General features: G+C 38.2%; 1 protein-coding gene across 3 annotated transcripts in view; it reads left to right on the plus strand.

The window, feature by feature from the left end:
• Acmsd (aminocarboxymuconate semialdehyde decarboxylase) overlaps positions 1-20730 on the plus strand; it is a 93682-nt gene that overhangs the window by 38831 nt on the left and 34121 nt on the right. For all 3 annotated transcript variants that reach the window (XR_010050775.1, XM_013142633.2, XM_003478596.4), the window contains 5 exons: positions 5649-5698; positions 7034-7270; positions 10637-10730; positions 16561-16656; positions 20270-20442. Coding sequence is in view for 2 of the 3 variants with exons in the window: in XM_013142633.2 (XP_012998087.1) it covers positions 5649-5698; positions 7034-7270; positions 10637-10730; positions 16561-16656; positions 20270-20442 (650 nt within the window). In the remaining variant the exon portion in view is untranslated. The remainder of the gene's footprint in view (positions 1-5648; positions 5699-7033; positions 7271-10636; positions 10731-16560; positions 16657-20269; positions 20443-20730) is intronic.

Genomic DNA, 20730 nt, shown 5'->3' on the forward strand with positions numbered 1-20730 from the left:
ATCCCAAGAAAGCCTAGGAGCCATGTACATAAAGAAAATATATGCCATAGACCGAAATACCTGAAATAGTAGCAACTGAAATAAAGAAGCAACTCTGGGAAGCTTTAAAGGAATTCAAAATAGAAATAACCTCCCAGGTAAACAAGAAATGATAAAAGTAATGACAGAGATGCTGAACACACCTAAAGAAAACACAGTTAAAACATTAGAGAAACAAAACAAAAAGATAAAGTACCTGGATGAACAATATAAGAAACACAGAATACATAAGGCAGATTCAAAGAGATATACAGGAAATCAAAAATTCCATAGAAAGTTGTCAAAACTGCCTCAATGAAAGTGAAGACAGAATTTCAGACCTTGAAGACAAGATTGCAGCTAGTGAACAGGAAAGGAAAGATCTCTTAAAAATAACAAGGAATCAAGAAATAACAATCCAACAGCTGCAAGATGACTCAAAGAAAAACAACATAAGATTGATAGGGATAAATGAAAAAGAAGAGGACAACACAAATGATATCAAGAGACTATTTACAAAAGTAATAGCTGAAAATTTCCCAAGCATGAGAATGGAAACTGACATTAGGATTAGTGAAACATATAGAACTCCAAATAGCTATAACACCCTAGACATATAATAATCACCATTCCAGAAATCCAACATAAGAATAGAATATTAAAAGCTGTCAGAGAGAAAAGACAATCACCTATAAAGGAAAACTTATTAGAATCACAACAGACTTCTCAGCACAAACAATAAAGTCAAGAAGAGCATGGAGTTAAATATTTCAGATTCTAAAGGAAAATGATTTCCAACCTAGACTGATGTACCCTGAAAAACTGTCCTTCAAAATGGATAGATCCCTAGCCAATCTTATTTTAAAAAGGAAAGAAAAAGCTCAAATTCATGCAATAAGAAATGAAAAAGGTGAAATCACTACAGACTCTGTGGAAATACAGAAGATCGTCAACACTTATTTCAAAAACCTCTACTCTTATAGGTTCAATAACACAGAAGAAATGGACAGATTCCTAGAAACATAAGAAGCACCTAAGCTGGATCAAGAAGATGTAAAACTGCCAAACAACCCAATTTCTATCAATGAAATTGAAAATGTAATTAAGTCCTTACCTACAAAGAAGAGCCCAGGCCCAGACGGATTCACTGCAGAATTCTACAAGAAATACAAAGAGGACTGTTGGGAGCCGTGGCACTGTCAAGTCATCAGACGCGGTGATTGCGAGGCCTGTGGGAAAGTACAAAAGCCTGAGCTAGATTACCCCTCTCATCGAGCCCGCCTGTGTGGCACCTGTTTCTTATCACCCCACTAAGTTCCCGCCTCACAGGGTAGTCTGCCTAGCTATTAATCCTATATATAGCCAGTGCCTCCACCCCCGAGAGAGAGAGAAGCACAAAAGGAGCCGCGGGGAGCGGACCGGTAGAGGCTTCGGGGGAGACTGAAGCACAAAAGGAGCCGCGGGGAGCGGACCGGTAGAGGCTTCGGGGCAGACTGAAGCACGGAAGGAGCCGCGGAGAGCGGACCGGTAGAGGCTTCGGGGCAGACTGTATAAGGAGAGAATAAAGAAAAGCCTGACCACCGCCAGACCTTGTCGTGTGTCTTTCCTGCCGGCCGGGAGCGACATCGACATTTGGTGGCCCGTACGGGGATTGATCAACCCCGAGACGCGGCGGTGGACTGCATTCTCCTACACAGTGCTGCAGCTGCAGGACAGGAATCGGGACGAGAGCCAATGTGGGTCCCAGAGAGGTTGACGCGACAAGTCCCTCGACTGAAGATCAGGCCTGTTCCACCAGAGGCCAACCGCAGACCCAACAACAAGATGAGCCCTAAAAGAACTGCAGGACAATCCCTTTTTGGGGGCCTGGAACGGCTTGCTCCCCTATGTGCTACCCTTGTATACGCATGGCTCGCTCACATGGCCTACGACCGCGTTTAAAAGTGACAGGCTTCCCACATTCTCCTCCCTAGACAACAACATGTAGCAGGGTGGGTGAGTCAATGACGGGTAAGAGCGTGCCTCCCCAGCACGACTCAACCTAAGCCAGGCCCTACCCCGTTCCGCTCGAAAGCCGCTGGATTGTTAGATAAATTTCTCTCCGAGGGGATTCGTGGAGAGAAATGAGTGCATGCCTATGTGCAACCAGGTTCCGTCCGGTTCATTCCTGGCCCTAGAAAAAAGGACGAGGGCCTCAAGGCCTTGGTGGACCCTGGGACGGCCGACCAGGGTCTACGCTAAGGGCCTACGGTGGGCCTCAGTTCGGGGCATAGGCCTCTGCACTCTATCCAGGACGGGCTGCGATGCGCGTAGCCATCATTTAAAATAAAATAGGGGGAGATGTTGGGAGCCGTGGCACTGTCAAGTCATCAGACGCGGTGATTGCGAGGCCTGTGGGAAAGTACAAAAGCCTGGGCTAGATTACCCCTCTCATCGAGCCCGCCTGTGTGGCACCTGTTTCTTATCACCCCACTAAGTTCCCGCCTCACAGGGTAGTCTGCCTAGCTATTAATCCTATATATAGCCAGTGCCTCCACCCCCGAGAGAGAGAGAAGCACAAAAGGAGCCGCGGGGAGCGGACCGGTAGAGGCTTCGGGGGAGACTGAAGCACAAAAGGAGCCGCGGGGAGCGGACCGGTAGAGGCTTCGGGGCAGACTGAAGCACGGAAGGAGCCGCGGAGAGCGGACCGGTAGAGGCTTCGGGGCAGACTGTATAAGGAGAGAATAAAGAAAAGCCTGACCACCGCCAGACCTTGTCGTGTGTCTTTCCTGCCGGCCGGGAGCGACGTCGACAGAGGACTTAATGCCGACACTCCTCAAACTCTTCAATGAAATCAAAAGGGAAGCAATTCTTCCTAAGTCATTCCTGGAAGCAAATATTACTCTAGTACCAAAACCTGAGAAAGACCCAACTAAAAAAGAGAACTACAGGCCAATCTCCCTAATGAACACAGATTCAAAAATCCTCAATACAATATTGACAAACAGGATGCAGCAAATCAAGAAGATTATACACCATGACCAAGTGGGATTCATACCAGGCATGCAGGGATTGTTCAACATGCGTATATCAATAAATGTAATCCACCATATCAATAAAGGAAGAATCACCTGATCATTTCTATAGATGCAGAAAAGCTTTTGATAAGGTCCAACACTCATTCATACTGAGAACTTTACAGAAAATTGGAATAGATTCAATACAATTCCACTGAAAATACCATCAACATACCTCATAGATCTAGAGAAATCACTCCTAAAATTCATTTGGAACCAGATGCCTTTGCTATTCTAGAATAGCAAAGACAATTCTAAGCAGCAAAGGCAAGGCAGGAGGCATCACAATCCCTGACTTGAAATTATACTACAAAGCTAATGTAACAAAATCGATATGATACTGGAATAAAATAGATCTGAAGATCAATGGAATAGACTAAAAGATACAACCACAACTAACAACAACTCAACCACCTTATCTTTGATAAAGGGGCCAAACATGTTCACTGGAAAAATGATAGTCTCTTTAATAAATGTTGCTGGAAAAACTGGCTCTCCATATACCAAAAACTAAAACTAGATCCATGCCTATCACCACATGCTAAACTAAAATCTAAATAGATCAAAGATCTGAATATTAAAATAGAAACACTAAATCTGTTGGAACACAAAGTAGGTAAACATCTTGAAGACATAGGGGTAGGTACAAAATTCATGAACAGGAATCAAACCACACGGGAACTACTTCCTAGCATCAATAACTGGGATCTTATTAAAATGTTTCTGCACATCAAAAGAAATCTCCAGCATAGTGAAAAGAATACCCACAAACTGGGAAAAAAATCTTAGTCAACTGTCCCTCAGACAAAGGACTTCTGTCTAAAACATATAAAGAATTTTTAAAAATCAGACCCCCGAAATTCAAGGACCCAATCCAAAAATGGGCATCTGTGATGAATACACAGTTCTCAGATGAAGAAATACAAATGGCAAATAAATACATAAAAATGTTCATCATCATTAGTTATTAGAGAAATGCAAATTTAAAACACACTGAGATTCCATCTCACTCCAGAAAGAATGGCCAGGATCAAGAAAACTACCAACAACAAATGCTGGAGAGGCTGTGGGTAAAAGGAACTCTCCTGCACTGTTGGTGGGAGTGTAGACTGGTGTAGCCACTCTGGAGGTCACTCTGGAGATTCCTCAAAAAGCTGGGATTGGAGGTCCCATTAGACCCAGCTATTCCATTCCTGGACATATTCCCAGAACTGAAAACATCACACCACTGTGATATATGTGCACCCATGTTTATTGCAGCACAATTTGTAATAGCCAGATCTTGGATACAACCTAAGTGTCAAGAAGAATGGATAAAAAAGTTGTGGTATTTTTATACAATGGAGTACTACTCAGCTATAAAGAATGACCACATTGAGATATTTACTAATAAATGGGCACAACTTGAGACCATACTCATAAGCAAAATAAATCAAACTCACATGTATAAATACCATATAATCTCCCTAGTGTAAGAAATAGTAAGACTACATAAGAGTTTATGGTAATCATGCTTCCCCATTACATTGTTTTGAAGCTTATAATGATTGCATTTGTTAATTGTAATGGGTTTGTCCTGGGTTTTGATTTTATTATCTGTGATGGTATGAACAGCTAATTTGAGGGAAACAAGCCATTATGATAGCCAGTACTGATATAGTATCATCTTACTCTGAAGTCCTACCATGCTCTTGCTCTTCTGTTTCCATTGGCTCTATCATGTTGTACCTTATTGGATTGTATTATGTGTGAAAGTACAAACAAATTTTCTATGGAAAATGAGATTATATAGTAGCCATTGTTTGTTTTCTGTTATTTGATTCTGAATGCCCTGTAATACTCTCATTCTCTTGAATGTTTTTATACTATTATGCTATGTTTGATACTATTATATATAAAGTTATACTCAACTATTTCAAAGAAAGAGATATTGTGGTAGTTACTGTTAATTATGGGTTGTCTTCTGGTGAAATACTGTGTTGCTTACATTGTTCTGTTCTGATCTGCTTTGTTATGTCCTGTTTTGTCTTAATCTCTTTATGAGAAAAAAATTATTTAATCCTTACAACAATTTCAGATTCTCCTATAAAACAAAAGATTCTTGATATCTTATACAGGATTTCTGGATCCAAATTCAGTAGCCCACTCTGGGTATTCCAGAGCATTAGACTCCATCCAGGTTGACTTAGGAACTGAAAAGAAGAAGACAGAGGAGGGAGCTAAGAAATATACTCTGTCCTCCATGACCTAAAGTAGAAAACTCAAAGTGAGGGTGATAAAAAGAAATATGTTACTTAAATAAAACTGCACAGAGAAAAAAGCATGGGAGTAACCCTTGAAAAATGTAGTCAGCTTGTTTCTCTTGAATGAGCTCAGTTTTTTCCAACATTTATCTGTGTCTCATGAACCTGAGGCTAAGAGATGAGAAAGGAGAGCTCGCCTTTCAGGCCTTGGAGAGGACCTGAAACAAGAAGCACAGAGAGGAAGAAGGGAGAGTGGACAGAAGGTGTCTAGGAATGAGGTAGAATGGGTGCCTGGGCCATTCTCACCAGCTTTGCCTTTCTTTGTGTCTAGGAGTGACAGTACAAGCTCTGTCCACAGTTCCCGTCATGTTTAGCTACTGGGTGAGTATAAAACCTCAAGCCATCTCCTTGATAGTGGAGGCTCAGGTCCAGTTGTCCAACATGTGTATCAAACTCTCATCACTGCTCCCCCTCAAGCCATCCTCCCTTTTAAAGATCAGCAGTATCCTCTCCCAGGCCTATTATCTTAGTCATGTTCTTGATCTAATAGAGTAGCCCGTATGTCTCTGCGTTACTTGCCCTATAATTCCATTGAACAGTATAGACTCAGTCTTAACACCTCTAGAATTTACTTGTCTGATGTCTTATTTCTGAAACACCTTGCTGGGGAACTGATAAGCCAATATATTCAGAGGTAAGAATGTTTTGAATTAAGATGCACAAGGTCTAATATATTCCTCTTCCAGATAAATATCCAATTTAAAAGGAGTGTCTTAGAATTGGACACCTTTCCAAACACAGAAAGTTTTAGGCATGATTTTCAGCCTGTGGAGGATGCATGAAGTACATTTGTACTTGCTCCTATTATGATTTAAGAAGCAATGAGAGGGCTAGGAATTTAGCTCAGCACCTGCCTGGCAAGCGTGAGGTCCTAATTTAGATTCCAAGTACCAAAAAAAGAAAAAAAGAAGAAGTAATGAAAAACTATCCACTCACACACACTTGCCCCACCTGTATTCAGAAACCCACTATTAGGGATTCAGTCTCCAAAGTTTTTCTTTGTTCCTGTGATTAGATTCACTACTTAAAACACCAAAACTTCAGGATGCCTGAACTTATCAAACCACTTTGATCAAACAACTTGGATTCCAAACTCCTAGCCGTAGGATGATGTTGAAAGGAAGAAAACAATGAAGAAGTTAGAACAATGAAAAGCAAACTTCATCTGGTTCTGTATTCTGCTAAGGCCAGGCCTGAATGCCATAGCCAACGGAAAGAACAGCGAGGAGGACAGGCAGGGATAGAGAAGTCCCTAAACAGACTTAGTATACCTTGATCAGCAGCAAGAAAGTACCCTGATTGTGGCTTCAGACACTGTGCCAGATCCAGTCTCCTTGTTGCAGAACCATCCTCATTCCATTTATAGAATGGAATAATCCAGTAATTAGGATGTTAGAAGGCTCAATGGTAGATTTCAGCTTCAATTTTTCTAATCAATGAATAATACATTGGTAGTTTCTTTGCTTTTTGTTTTGTTTTGTTTTGTTTTTACAAAGATCGTGTCTTCAGTAGCCAGTGTTTTTCTCAGCTGGGCCTCAGTTTCCTAAGTAGTAAAGCCACTGAAAAAAGACAAGTATCTTATCCAAGAGGTCTTCAGAGGAAATGTCTAAAGAAGTATGCTTTGAATAATATTTTTCCCTTTCCTTTTTCCACCAGGCCAAACCTCAGGATACTCTAGAACTGTGTCAGATTTTAAACAATGACTTAGCTGCCACAGTTGCAAGCCATCCCCGGAGGTTTGTGGGTCTGGGGACATTGCCCATGCAAGCTCCCAAGCTGGCCATCAAGGAGATGGAGCGCTGTGTAAAGGAGTTAGGCTTTCCAGGGGTCCAGATTGGCTCCCACATCAACACGTGGGACCTGAATGAGCAGGAACTCTTCCAGTTCTATGAAGTGAGTATGCAGCTGAAACCTTGCCAAGGGACAACTGCAGAACACCCGGCTGGGGCTAAGCACTGCTTTAGAGGCTGGTGGGGAGACGAAGACACCACTCCACTGTAGGGTGGGGAGACAGAGATGCCAGTGACTTTAGATGTAGGTATGAAAACCAAAACTCCTTTAAAAAAAATGAATAGGTCATTCTACAGAAGAGGAGCAGTGCAACTGCTTGCTAGGCCAGTTCTGAGTTAACTCCATGATGAAATCTTTTCTATCACCCTTTTTCTCCTTTGGAAGCCTAAATATCATCCTCATCACAGCCTCTGTGCATAAGAACTACATTAATGACATAAAAAATTATTAACTTTGGAAAAATATTTTTAAAATTTTTAAATATAAATTTTAAAGAAATTGTGGAAAAGACAGAAAAATATATGTACATTCAGCAAAATTGAAAGTGTTACACATACAATTTCATATCCTGAGAATTTCCAAATTAAATGAAAATTAACTTAATCTGTGATTTTATTTGAGAAAGGATTTCGCTGTGTACTTTAGACTGGCCTTGAACTCACTATATAGCCCAAGTTGGGATTACAGGTATGCACCACCATGTCTGACTTAACGTGTGATTTTAAATAACTGTAGAATAATACAATGCATGGATATTCCGTGATTTCTTTAAGCAATTCTCAATTAACAAACTTTTAGAGCCACATATTTTGAAAATGTGTAATAAAAATATATAATGAAAAATAATCCCATGAATATGTTAACATTTGATAAAACAAGATAATGAACATATATGTGTGTTTACCAAATAGTATCTATCATCTCATAATCTTTTCCATTAGCCTTTCTCTTTTTTCTGCTCAGTCTATAAATATACTTGCTGTCTTTAGTGCCAGGATTAAAAATTCATTGTGCTTTACTCAATAGCCTTTTAAAATTCCTTCCTTTCTTCCTAGCATTATGATGGTAAATTATTTTCTATTGTTTCCTTAATAGTGACTTAAATAGATGTTTGTAGTCTCACCAGGAACTATGTTTACTGTCATTTATTTATTTAATATTTATTAAGCTCTAATTATATGCAAAACTCTTCCATGTTTGTATCTATGGTGATGGCCTATCAGATGGGGATTGCCTATTAAATTGTCTCCTAATGACCTGAAAGATTTAATGTTCCTCTAAATATCAAACTTCCTGAAGCTTATTGGCTGCAATTGCTTAACTGATGCCATGAATATTTTTTGGAAACTTTAGTGAGCTTTGAAAAAAGATTTCTTTACTTGCATATTCAAGTTGTTTCAGCACAGTACTACCAAGACTTCATCTATGTCATTTTATTATTTATTAGAATTAGGTTTATGAATTACTAAGGGAGTTAGATGGCATTGTAGACAGTTGGGATCCAAGTAGTTATTTTCATTTGTATGACAAGTTTGACTCACCAATCATTCTAGTTAGATTGTTGGGGAAACTTCCAGTCTCCAAAGGATTCAGGGGCATATCCTGACCCCTGCTGATTTGTAATGTCCCAGGGTTAATAGCACATTTGTTTGGTCAGCAAAGTTTGCCTCCCTAACTACCCTCTAGCTTGAGTCAGCAACATGCTCAAACAAGTACAAGAAAACTACAAAAGTCAAGCTGACTGTTATCTCAAGGTAAGCCTAGTGCTGGCCCAGAGTTTCTACCTGTGTCCCTCTTCTCTCGTGTTACTCAGTGTACATAGTTATACATATTCATGTCCATTTTCAAGTACAAAAATGACTTTATTATCAGTATGAGGCAGATAAAAGGGTAGTGCCAGATTGCCTAGCTCTAACATTAATCAGCCATAATATTTGAGTAAGTTACTTAGGTTTTATTTGCCTCAGCTTCCTTCTCTGTAAAATGAGGGGAATACCAGTGGTCATCTGATAATGAATTGAAGTAATTAATAACTGTAAATTTTTGTGGCACTAGAGATTGAATTCAGGTACTTGCATGTGGTTAACAAGCATTCTACCACTAAACTATGAGCTTAGACTCAATAATTGTAAAATTCTTCAAACAGCTTTGGTGCATACCAAGTTGTCAGTGAGTTTTGTGATTCTGAGAGAAGTGGGTTTGTGTTCTCCATAATATCTCATATTTAGGAGATTTTTTTAAATTATTAATTGGAGTTAAATTGAAATGAACCATTACAAGTATATAGAATAAAGTTTTATAGCCAAAACTTAATGACGATCAAATCCTAATAAAATATCATAATTATATGCCTTTGCAAAGTCCAAACCATCCCAAGAAAACAATGTTCTCTTTGCAATCTACATCCATTATCAAAAATCAATTAGTCCCTCTTCCTTCAAAAGATTTATATCTTTCTGCTGTTGAGTCAGAAATCTTCTTCATTTATCCTTTGCCTACCATTCCCAGAGTCTCCTGTTGTCCAAAACTATTTTTATATTTTAAAAATGCATACATACACAAGTCACATTGCATCAGCCTGGTTAACTCAAATATTTATGAATGAAGATAGGATGAGCCACTTTAGCACTCCTACATTTAGAAAGAAAATGTACTGAGGAAAATCTGTTTTTAAACCTTAGTAAGCACTAACATTCAATGCTTGTTGAGGAACTTATCTTGATAAACATTTTGGTAAATGAATGTCATTCCATCCAGATGGTATTTCCATTTCTCAGAAGACTTGGAACACATTTGTCCATGACATGTCTCTTGTTTTTGCCTTGGCTCAGGTTCTGAGAGGTTATTCCTTACCCAGGTCATTATTCATGGTACACTGTTCAGGGACCTCTGGGGGCTATATGAGTACCTACATGCCCCAGAAAATTCCCACCTAGTTTGGGCTCTGAGTGACTCAATGGCTTGAATTAAGCCACCCTTTCCCATTCCCCAGCCCTAAGACCCTGACACTCAGCCCAGCATTTCCTCACTTTGTACAACTTGAAGTTTCTGACTCCTGCCCTGACTCCTAGAATATTATCTTAACCATCCCTCCCAAAGAATAGACCAAGTAGGACCAAGCAGGGAAAACTTTCTCTACATTTGAAGTGTGGGGTTACTACTTGAGCATTTTCACCTCAGCCAAAATATTTGAGTGATGAATGCTTCCTGTGATTTATTTTGCCAAACAATATATTAGATTTATCAACCTCAATGGTAAAATCCACCAATTCCTTTTATGAATTCTAAATGTCCTTTGTAATTTTCCAAGTAGGAGCAGTTTGTTAATGACTCTTTTACACACATCCAAAAAAAACATCTTCAAAAGTATTTTAGTTATTAAAATCAGTATAGACTTAGGAAAAAAAGCAGTTCCCCCAAAACAGTACCTTGTATTTATAACTTTCTTCTCTTACTGTTTCTTTGAAGGTGGCAGAAAGGCTGAACTGTTCCCTGTTTGTGCATCCCTGGGACATGCAGATGGATGGAAGAATGGCCAAATACTGGCTCCCATGGCTTGTAGGTTTGTGTCAGCTTGAGGTCTGGAACAGAGAACCAACTCTTGGGTTTTTCCAATTACCTGTGTAACCCTACTATATCAAAAAGAGAAAGTAAAATTAACAGGATTGAGAGTAATAGCAACTATCATTTACTGAACTCTTAAATCAGCACGGTATGTATTACCTTGCTTAACTTTAATCATATCCAATGTATTTATAAGTAAATCACACATTTCATTTACAAGGTTGACATTTTAATGACGATACAGATGGAGAAACTGAGTCTTGAAGTGGTTAAGAACATTGTCCAAGTTACACAGTTAGTAAGAGAAAATAGAATTCATAGATCTGCCTGACTCCAAAGGCACTTTGCTAACACAAGCTTCCAAAAAGGCTCCAATATCATCTGTCATAAATAACAACACTGTAATTGCAAGTAGAAGGCCAACTCCTCCCATCTAAGGATCTTGAAACCTTAAGTTGTAGAGACTTTCAATGTTCCTTTTATGTGTTCTCTCTTCTGTCCTTTGCCTCCTGCATTATTTGTTCATATTCCACATTATAATGACAGAAAAAGAAAAAGGAGAAATCCCATTTGTCCTATCCAAGCTCTCATTACCAACCCAATAAGAAGAAAACATGGAGAACACATGCTAAAACGTACAACTCACCTAAAAACTCGATGAAAAGTGGGTCCCTAAGTGAAGTGTTGGACTTTATAAGGGGTCCCTATCCATTCATTCACTTGCCAGCCCAATTAGTAACTGGTACTTAATCAAAATAGCAACCACCCAAAATGAAGAATTAAATGAAGCAATACATTGGAAATCAAAGTCAGAATTTCAATTCCAGTTTAGTCTCTATATCATGGCATAATTTGTAGCATATTTATTCGCCTCCTTTGGCTCCATTTCCTCATTTGTAAATAAGACACCTTGTCTGGATTCCTCCAGTAGTTTCTGTCTGCTATAGTATTTTACATATTTTATAGTCCTGTAATTGTTAGTGAAAACCAAAGTATTTAACATAGCAGGTACCCACACATACCCCACTAACTTTTTCCTACTAATTGTTGCTTTAAAACATAGTGCTGTCCAGACCCCCCAAATAATTTCATTCTAATTCACAAAACCTTGACAAATTTCATAAACTTATTTATAAATTACAACTCCCCCCCTCTTTGGAGGCTTACCCCATCATTCTTTTTTTTTTATTTAAGGAGAAAAGGGGGGAAAAAAGCAGAAAAAGGGTACAAGTTATACAGAATTTCAGAAAAAAAATAAATAGGAAATCACTAGTTAATGGATTACATATTGTCATCTTAGAAATATTTGTTCAAGTTACAAGATTAAAGCATATAAAGTGGACATTCAAACAGCGAGACTGCAAACAGTTCTGTTCAATGATCCACAAAACTCAGTAATATCATTGTCTATCTTATACACTTAAATTTACATGCAGTTATACCATTTAGAGCACTTTCTTTTCCTCTCTTTTGTACAATGACTATTACACATTTTGGGTTTTATTGCTCCCACAGTTCTTATTGCTTTTTTTGGAAGAGAGTAAAACCAAATGTGACTTAACAGAATAGAATCAGTTAAATCAAAAGGGTGGACATAATAGATAATGTAAAAACCTAATACAAGGTGGTCAACAATGGTTACCATAATGCCTCCCGCTATCTCAAATAGAATTGCCTACATCATCAGTTATAATAAAATTGAACAAAACAGTAAAGAATGAAACCAACAAAACCAAAACATTGGAGACATTATAGGTCTTCAAAAGTAGATAATATTCAACCAGTATGGGTGTCATAATGAATCCCATTATCTTCACAGCTGTTGCCTAAACTTTTGAACCTGGTACTATCAAGCAAAGCAGAATAGAGGAACATCACTCAAAACAAGATGGTGAGAGCAATACAGGGCTTCAAATCAAGTTAATAGAATATCAAAGTGGGTTATTATAATATATCCTGCTTTTTTAAATTTATTTTCCCTTTAAATAAAAGGATAAAAATAAAAAAGTAAATAATAAAATGGAGATTGAGATAAAAGAGGGCATAACAACTAAACAGTGCAGATCAACACATAACCATTTAAGCAAAATAGTGTTTCACCACAAGATAATCCCAACATAAAAGTTACCATATTGTCTCTTTCCTTGAGATCTTCAGTATACCTTCATATACTGTAGCATCAAATATATCAACACAATGTATAACCATTCAAGAGAATGACAGTATTACAGGGTATTTAGAATCAACTAACAGATAATGAACTATGGTTTCTGTATAGCTCCTTATCTATAAAAGTTTTTGTTTATACTATCACATATAATAAAATCCAATAAGATACAACATGTTAAGACCTATGGAGACAGAAGAACAAAAGCTTGATGGAGCTTCAAAATAAGATGATACCAAATCAGCACTACCTATTATGACGTTTTCTCCAAGATAGCTGTTCCTATCATCCAATCTTCTCTGTCTCATTTCTCTTGAGTTCTTTTTCTGTCATTAGTTGTCAGCTTGTCTTCTTCATTTTGTTTTCAGCTCCATTCATTGTGGCCTCTCTGCCACCATTTCTGGATTCTTCGTATTTTTCTTTTTTAGAATATCCTGCAGTATTCTCTGTAGAGTTGAATTGGTGGTTGCATTCCCCTAGTTCCTCTTTATCCTGAAAGCACCTTGTTTTTCCATCAATTTCCAGGAATAGTTGTGCAGGATATCTCAATCTTGGCTGGAGGTTATTATCTTTCAAAGCTTGAATTATTTCCCCCCACACTCTTTGTGATTTGATGGTTTGTGCTGAGAAGTCTGCTGTAATTCTGATGGGTGTTCCCTTGTAAGTGATATGTTTCTTGTCTCTGACAGCTTTTAATATTCTGTTCTTATATTGGATTTCTGGAATTTTGATTATTATATGCCTGGGTGTATCTCTATTTGGGTTGTAGGTAGCTGGAGTCCTGTATGCCTCATATATCTGAGTATCTTTACCATTTGCTAAATTAGGGAAATTTTCTTGGATTATTTCTGTGAATAGCTTTTGTATTCCATTTGTTTGTGTCCCCACTTCTTCTCTTATGTTCTTAATTCTTAAGTTATAGATCCTCTTATCATCTTCTAGTTTTTGTATTGTTGCTGTTTGGGGTTTTTTTTTTTTTTGTTATTTTTAAGAAGTTTTTCATTTCATGGTCCCATATTACAAATCTGCCCTTCAGTTCAGATAATCTGTCCTTAGTTTCTTTCAAGCTGTTATGCCAGCTTTCAATAGAGTTTTTAGTTTCCTGGTAATCTCTTAGAACCTGCTTCACATATTCTATGTGTTCTCTATTTTCTCCATCAAATAATTCTCCCCTCTTTTTCTGTTCTTCCATTCCACCATCTGCTTTTTCTTGGGTGGTGCTTAGCATTTCTCTCACTATTCTGCTTATGTCTTGCTTCAGGTCATTAATAACTTCATTCCTGAACTCATCTATGAGGCTCTGGAGATAGCCTTTTAAGTCTATTGGTGGCGTGTCTGCTATTGCCTGCTTCTCAGGATTGGGGGCCGAGGAGCCTTTCTTGTTGCTCCCTGTTCCCATATTCTTTGTTCCTTATATATGCAAGCGTATATAGGAGGCCCAGCTTCCTTCCTTGTCGGCCACAGTCTGACTGAATTGCCCTGGCTAGGTGTTCCCGCCCACCGCAGCACACCAGGGAGTTACGAACCAGGCAGTCTATGCGGGGCCTGCCCCTCCAGGTCAACCTACCGAAAGGCCTCACCACTAGGGTGCACCTTCAGGCGCTGGGATCTGGCTTGTGCTAGCCTACTGGGTCTCAGCCAGCAGCGCACGTAGGCTAGGCACTGCTCACCAATCCCGCTTGAGAGGGGGATATGTGACTGAAGTCACTACAGCTCCCTGTTTCAGCAAGTCTGCCTGGTCCCAAAATGTCCTCTGTTGGCGCTTCCTAGACCATGGGAGAGTCCCAGTTTCCTTCACTCACTGGAGGTCGATGCACAGCTCCCGCCCGCCCAGCTCTTAACTCCATTTACCGATTCTTGTTCTCAGCGCTTTTGTGAGTCTCTGTCCCTGCCGAGCCGATTCAGATGCAGCAGGAAACCCAAATCGTGACTTTCAATGGCGCGGGCTCCAGCTTCCACACTCAGGCTTTATCCGTTCCTGTTATAGCACCAGGATTGCATTCCCAGTTGGTATCTCTCAGCCCAGTTCGTTCTTGGGTCAGCAGGGTATATCTCTTCTTGGTTAGGATTCCTCCCTCCGCACCATTCCTGGATTCTAAGCTGGGTCTCGGAGAGAGCCTGCGTAGCTGCTGCTGTCTGCCATGTTCTCTGGATCTCTCAAATTACAACTTTTGACATGAGTATTTTCATATAATCATTTTATCATTTCTATTTTATCATTTCTTTACACAATGAATATATATTGATCTTTCCACCATGCCAAGCCCTGTATGTGAAATATGAACAAAATTGCTATCCCTAATGAAGCTTACATTCCAATCAGAGAAAAGGGATGATAATCAAATACACAGATCATAAACAAATAGGTTAATTTCAAAACTTTACCATGAATGCAAAGGTGATTTTTAGTGGATTGGAGGAAGAGTCACAATCCATTGTGACTATAACTTTGGCTCTTTGTGGAGAATGGCTTGTGAGGCTATCTCTCAAGTAATTAATGGGAAGCAAAATCACAGGTCCAAGCTGGGTATGGGGGCACATTCTTGTAATCCCAGAATTTGGAAGGCTGAGGCAGGAGGATTGTTGCAAGTTTGAGACCAACCTGGGCTACAAAGTGAACTCAAGGCCAACCTGAATTGCATAGCAAGACCCTGTCTCAAAAAGACAAAAAAAAATTACAGGTACAGAAGGAAGTGGTATGGTCCATCCACCTGCCACCAGGGAGCTCTCCTCCAAAACCACTTAGACATGGATATGAATCCATCCTGCTTCCAGAATTCACAGGAAGCTGAAGAGATAGGGCCTCTCTCCTTGTGGAGCATTGACAGACAAAATGAGTGTCCAGTGGAACCCTAATCAACAGACCAAAAATAGGTGCCCCCATAGGTACAGAGTAGATCTGTGGAGCAGTCAGAGATCTCTGAGCCACAGTCTGAAAAGCAATCATGTGGCAATGCTATCCAAAGTGGTATCTAGGGCACAAACACATCAGACATGGACCATGGATTAGCTACATCTTGGAGCACAAAGCACTTGAAACAATTCACAATAATCCACTAATTTTCAACCTTAACCATGAGAGACAGCAATGATTTGGCAGAAATAACAGTAACAGTTAATATTTAGTTAGCGAGCAATAACTGTCAGGTGCTGTCTACTAAATCCTCAAAACAACCCAGTGGCAGGACCTAGTTTTTATTATGATCATTTTATAGATGAGGAAATTGAGATACAGAGAACAACTAGTACTTGTTGAGCATCTCCAATATGAAATTCTTCCCAAGAACTTTAGTAATGTCATTATTTGCAAAGCTTATCACAGGCCAAAAGTTAGAGAATTGCAAGAGCTAGCATTCAGCTCAGACTCCTTATATATTGCTTGCCTCATGCATCCAAAACTAAAGTCAAGAGAATCAGGACAAAACATGCCCTAGCCACTACACTCTTCTCTTTGAAGATGGCAAATAGTAAGCATCCAATGACTTTCCTCACCTAGTAATGGCCTGTATACAGCCAAACCACTCTTGAGAACAGGAACTCAATGATTATTGGCACTGGAAATTCCCCAGATATTACCTGCTATTTCCCTGGTAATTAATATCACTGAGCATCTTCTGGGTGAAGGGGACAATCTTGACTTTGTGACTATTTCTTCTTTCAGGAATGCCTGCAGAGACCACAATAGCTATTTGTTCCATGATAATGGGTGGGGTGTTTGAGAAGTTTCCTAAACTGAAAGTGTGTTTTGCACATGGAGGTAAGACCCTACTTGTATTAATCACCCTAGCCTGCTATAACAAAATATATAGATTAGGCAGCTAACAACAGACATTTATTTTCTCATGGTTCTGGAACTAGAGAAGTCCAAGATCAAGGTGGTTTCTCATAAGAGCTTTTTTCCTAGTTCATAAATGCCCCTACCTTTGTGTATGTATGCATGGCCAGGGAGTGGAAAGGGAGATGGGGGAACGGAAAGGGGAAAGCACAGGTGTTTCTTCTTTTTTACAAGGAAATCGGCCTTTATGGATTAGAGCCTTGCCTTTCACACTAAAGTAATTTTCTTTTTTTATTTTAAAGAAAGTAAAACAAAGCATAACAAAACAGATCAATGCTGATCAGAAGAAAACAATGTGAGTGACACAGATTTCAAAGCAAGACAACAGGAGATCTACAGTGGCTACCATAATGTCTCTTATTTTTTTCCTAAATAGCTGTCTATCTTCAAACACAATGAGTTCATACAAAACAAGATAGTATAAAAGTAATCAGAATAGAGTAACAAAGTTATTACAGGCCTTCAAAAGCAGACAATAGGAAAATCAACAATGGCTGCCATAATGTCTCTTGTTCTCTTCAAAATAGCTGCACATAACTTCATGTATGTTGAAATTATACAATACAAAAGAGACTAAAGACACTCTGAACAAAGAATAAAAGCATTACTGGATTTCACAGCATGATGATATGGAATCAATAATGGATATCATACTGTCTCTTTTTCTTCAACGTAGGTGTTCATTTTTTTATTTAAAGAAAAAAGAAAGAAAACAAGACAAAACATTAAAAAGAGTAGAAGTAATATAGAATTTCAAAGAAAAATATTGACACTAAGAAATTACTGGTTGATCAGTTACATATTGTCCTCTTAGAAATAGCTGTTCAAGTTACAAAATCAAAGCAGTAGACACTCAAACACTGACAGTGCAAACCATTCTGTGCAATGATCTAATGGAAACTTAGTAATATGGTCATCTATCTTACACACTTAAACATCAGTATAGTTATATCCTTTAGAGCACTTTCCTTCCCGTAGCTATTCATTTCATCAAGCATAATATAATGGATTCTCATAAACTGTTTAGAAGTTCTAGGCATGTATAAGCCTCTACATATATATCTATGCTTTCTGCATTAGAGGGAAAACAAAACAGATTACTAGAAAAACAAGAAACAAGAGAGACAAATAACAATACCAAAGAGCCCAAAACAATGATGATATTGGCCTTCAAAACAAGGTGGTAGGAACATAACTAAGGTTGTTATTTGACATGGTGATCTTCAAAAGAGTTCCTCAGATCACCAGACACAAACATCCAAAATTGTGCCAATCCTATGAATGTTAACTGTTTTGTCCAAGAACTTATAGAACTAGTAGCACAATCATCAGTTATCCTAAGTGTGTTTGATGAAATTTAGATATTTTTTCTTTTCCCTTCCTTTTTCTTTTTCCTCTTTTTCCTTGAGCTATTATTTTCCCCTCTTTGAGCAGATACTTACCCTTTCACTGTACTTATTAAGGATTTTGTATCTTATGTACACTTATCATTTCTTACACTAGGGAGACAAAATGGTACTTATATATGTGAGTTTGATTTATTTCACTTGTGAGTATAATCTCAAGTTATATTCATTTACTTATAAATATCTCAATGTGATCATTCTTTATAGCTGAATAGTACTCCATTGTATAAAAGTACCACATCTTTTTTATCCATTCCTCAGTTGATGGGCATTTAGGTTGTTTCCAAGATCTGGCTATTACAAATTGTGCTTCTATAAACATGGGTCACATTTATCACTGTGATATGATGTTTTCAGCTCTTCTAGGAATATGCCCAGAAGTAGAGTAACTGGGTCAAATGGGACTTCCAATATCAACTTTTTGAGGAACTTCCAGACTGACCTCCACAGTGGTTGCACCAGTCTACACTCCCACCACCAGTACAGAAGAGTTCTTTTTTCCCCACAGCCTCTCTAGCATTTGTTATTTGTGGATTTCTTGATCTTGGCCATTTGTTCTGGAGTGAGATGGAATCTCAGCGTTGTTTTAATTTGCATTTCTCTAATGACCAATGATGCTGAGCATTTTTTCATGCATTTATTTACCATTTGTATTTCTTTATCTGAGAACTGTGTATTCATCTCAGATGCCCATTTTTAGATCGGGTCTTTGAATTTTGGGGGTCTAGTTTTTTTTTTTTTAAATCTTTATATGTTCTAGACAGAAGTCCTTTGTCTGAGGGACAGTTAACTAAGATTTTTTCAAATTTAATGAGTTTCCTTTTAACTCTGTTGGAGAGTTATTTCAACATGTAAAATTTTTTTAGTAAAACAAGATCTCAGTTATTGATTCTGGGAAGTATTTCCCATGCAGTTGGATTTTTGTTCATGAATTCTCTACCTATCCCTATGTCCTCAAGATTTCTACCTACTTTTTCTTCCAGCAGATCTAGTGTTTCTGTTTTAATATTTAGATCTTTGACCCCTCTTAACTTTAGTTTAGTGCATGGTGATAGGCATGGGTCTAGTTTTAGCTTTCAGCATATGGAGAGCCAGTTTTTCCAGCACCACTTATTATAGAGACTATCTTTCTTCCAATGAATGTTTTTGGCCCCTTTTTCAAAGATAAGGTAGCTGCACACTCAAGTAATTTCATTACTTCTGTAAAGGCTCTGTCTCCAAATACAGTCATATTAGAATTAGAACTTCAATAGAGTTATTCTGGATGAATACAATCAACTTTCCAGTCATAATTCTATTCATATGATAATTGGGACTAAATTCCATTTTTATAGACAGGTTTAGTTTTTGTTTAATTGCATTTTGGGGTGTGATTTTTTTTGGTAATTTTTTTTTGGTTTGTTTTTTGTTTTTTTGTTTTGTTTTATTTTGTTTTGTTTTGTTTTGTTTTTGCTTTGATACTGGGGATTGAACTCACAACCTCGCAACTGCCATGCAGGCACTATGCCATGTTTAATTAAATTTTGTTTTTATTTAAATCTCTCCAATCAGACCAACAGCTCTCCAGTCTCTACTATGCTCCATTATTTACAAAGGCCTAATCCATTCCTCTGTATTGTTTGCCTGTTCTCTGTAGATAACTGAGAGTGTGATTTTTGAACATACATACCTTTACATACATAATATCACACTATACATGTTATTCTCTAACCTGCTTTTCCTTCCCAACATATAGGGAAGATATCGTCCCATGTCAATAAATACAGAGTTTTATCAATTTTTCATGAATTTGTGCATAGCATTTCATTTTATGGAAATACCATCATGATTTAGATATCACTCAAATGATAATATTGTCTTGATATTTTTGCTACGATAACCACACACATTTGAAGCGTTGACACTCATATTTGAATGTTTGTCTTTTGTCTTTGGGATAAATTTCTCATGTCTGACTTTCTAGATGAGTCATATCATTTCTTTTCAATCATCTCACATTATTTGGATGCACCGGGTCCTTTTAAATACTGTTTATCAGTTAAGCTATGGTAACCTCTCTGTGCCCAAAACACCAAGACTGAAAGGAATCCTTTTTAATTCACACTCTGACTTATGTATTTTACTTGCAGGTGGTATGTTCCCTTTCACAGTGGGAAGAATCTCACATGGATTCAACATGCGCCCTGATCTATGTGCCCAGGACAATCCAACTGATCCAAAGAAATACCTAGGCTCCTTTTACACAGATTCATTAGTTCATGATCCTGGAGCTCTCAAGTTGTTAATGGATGTCATAGGAAAGGTAAGCTGAACCTCACATTTGGATGATTTATCAGGAGCAACATGCTCCATTAGTACCCAGCTGCTTAGCAAGTTAAACATTTTTTTAGGGAAGACCAATGTGAATTAGTAAAAAGTCTGAAATATTTACAATTTGTTGCTCAAAGGGAACTGACTCCAGGACCCCAAAAGAAACTAATTTTCTCAGATGTTCATGACCTTATATTAAATGGTACAACATTTACATACAATCTGCAAGCACCCTCTTATATACTTTAAATAATCTCTAAAAGACATATTACTTAAGACA

Source organism: Cavia porcellus, unplaced genomic scaffold (genome assembly GCF_034190915.1).
Source record: "Cavia porcellus strain 051 isolate PalLab524CR breed Dunkin Hartley unplaced genomic scaffold, mCavPor4.1 scaffold_12, whole genome shotgun sequence".
Taxonomy (NCBI): Eukaryota; Metazoa; Chordata; class Mammalia; order Rodentia; family Caviidae; genus Cavia; species Cavia porcellus.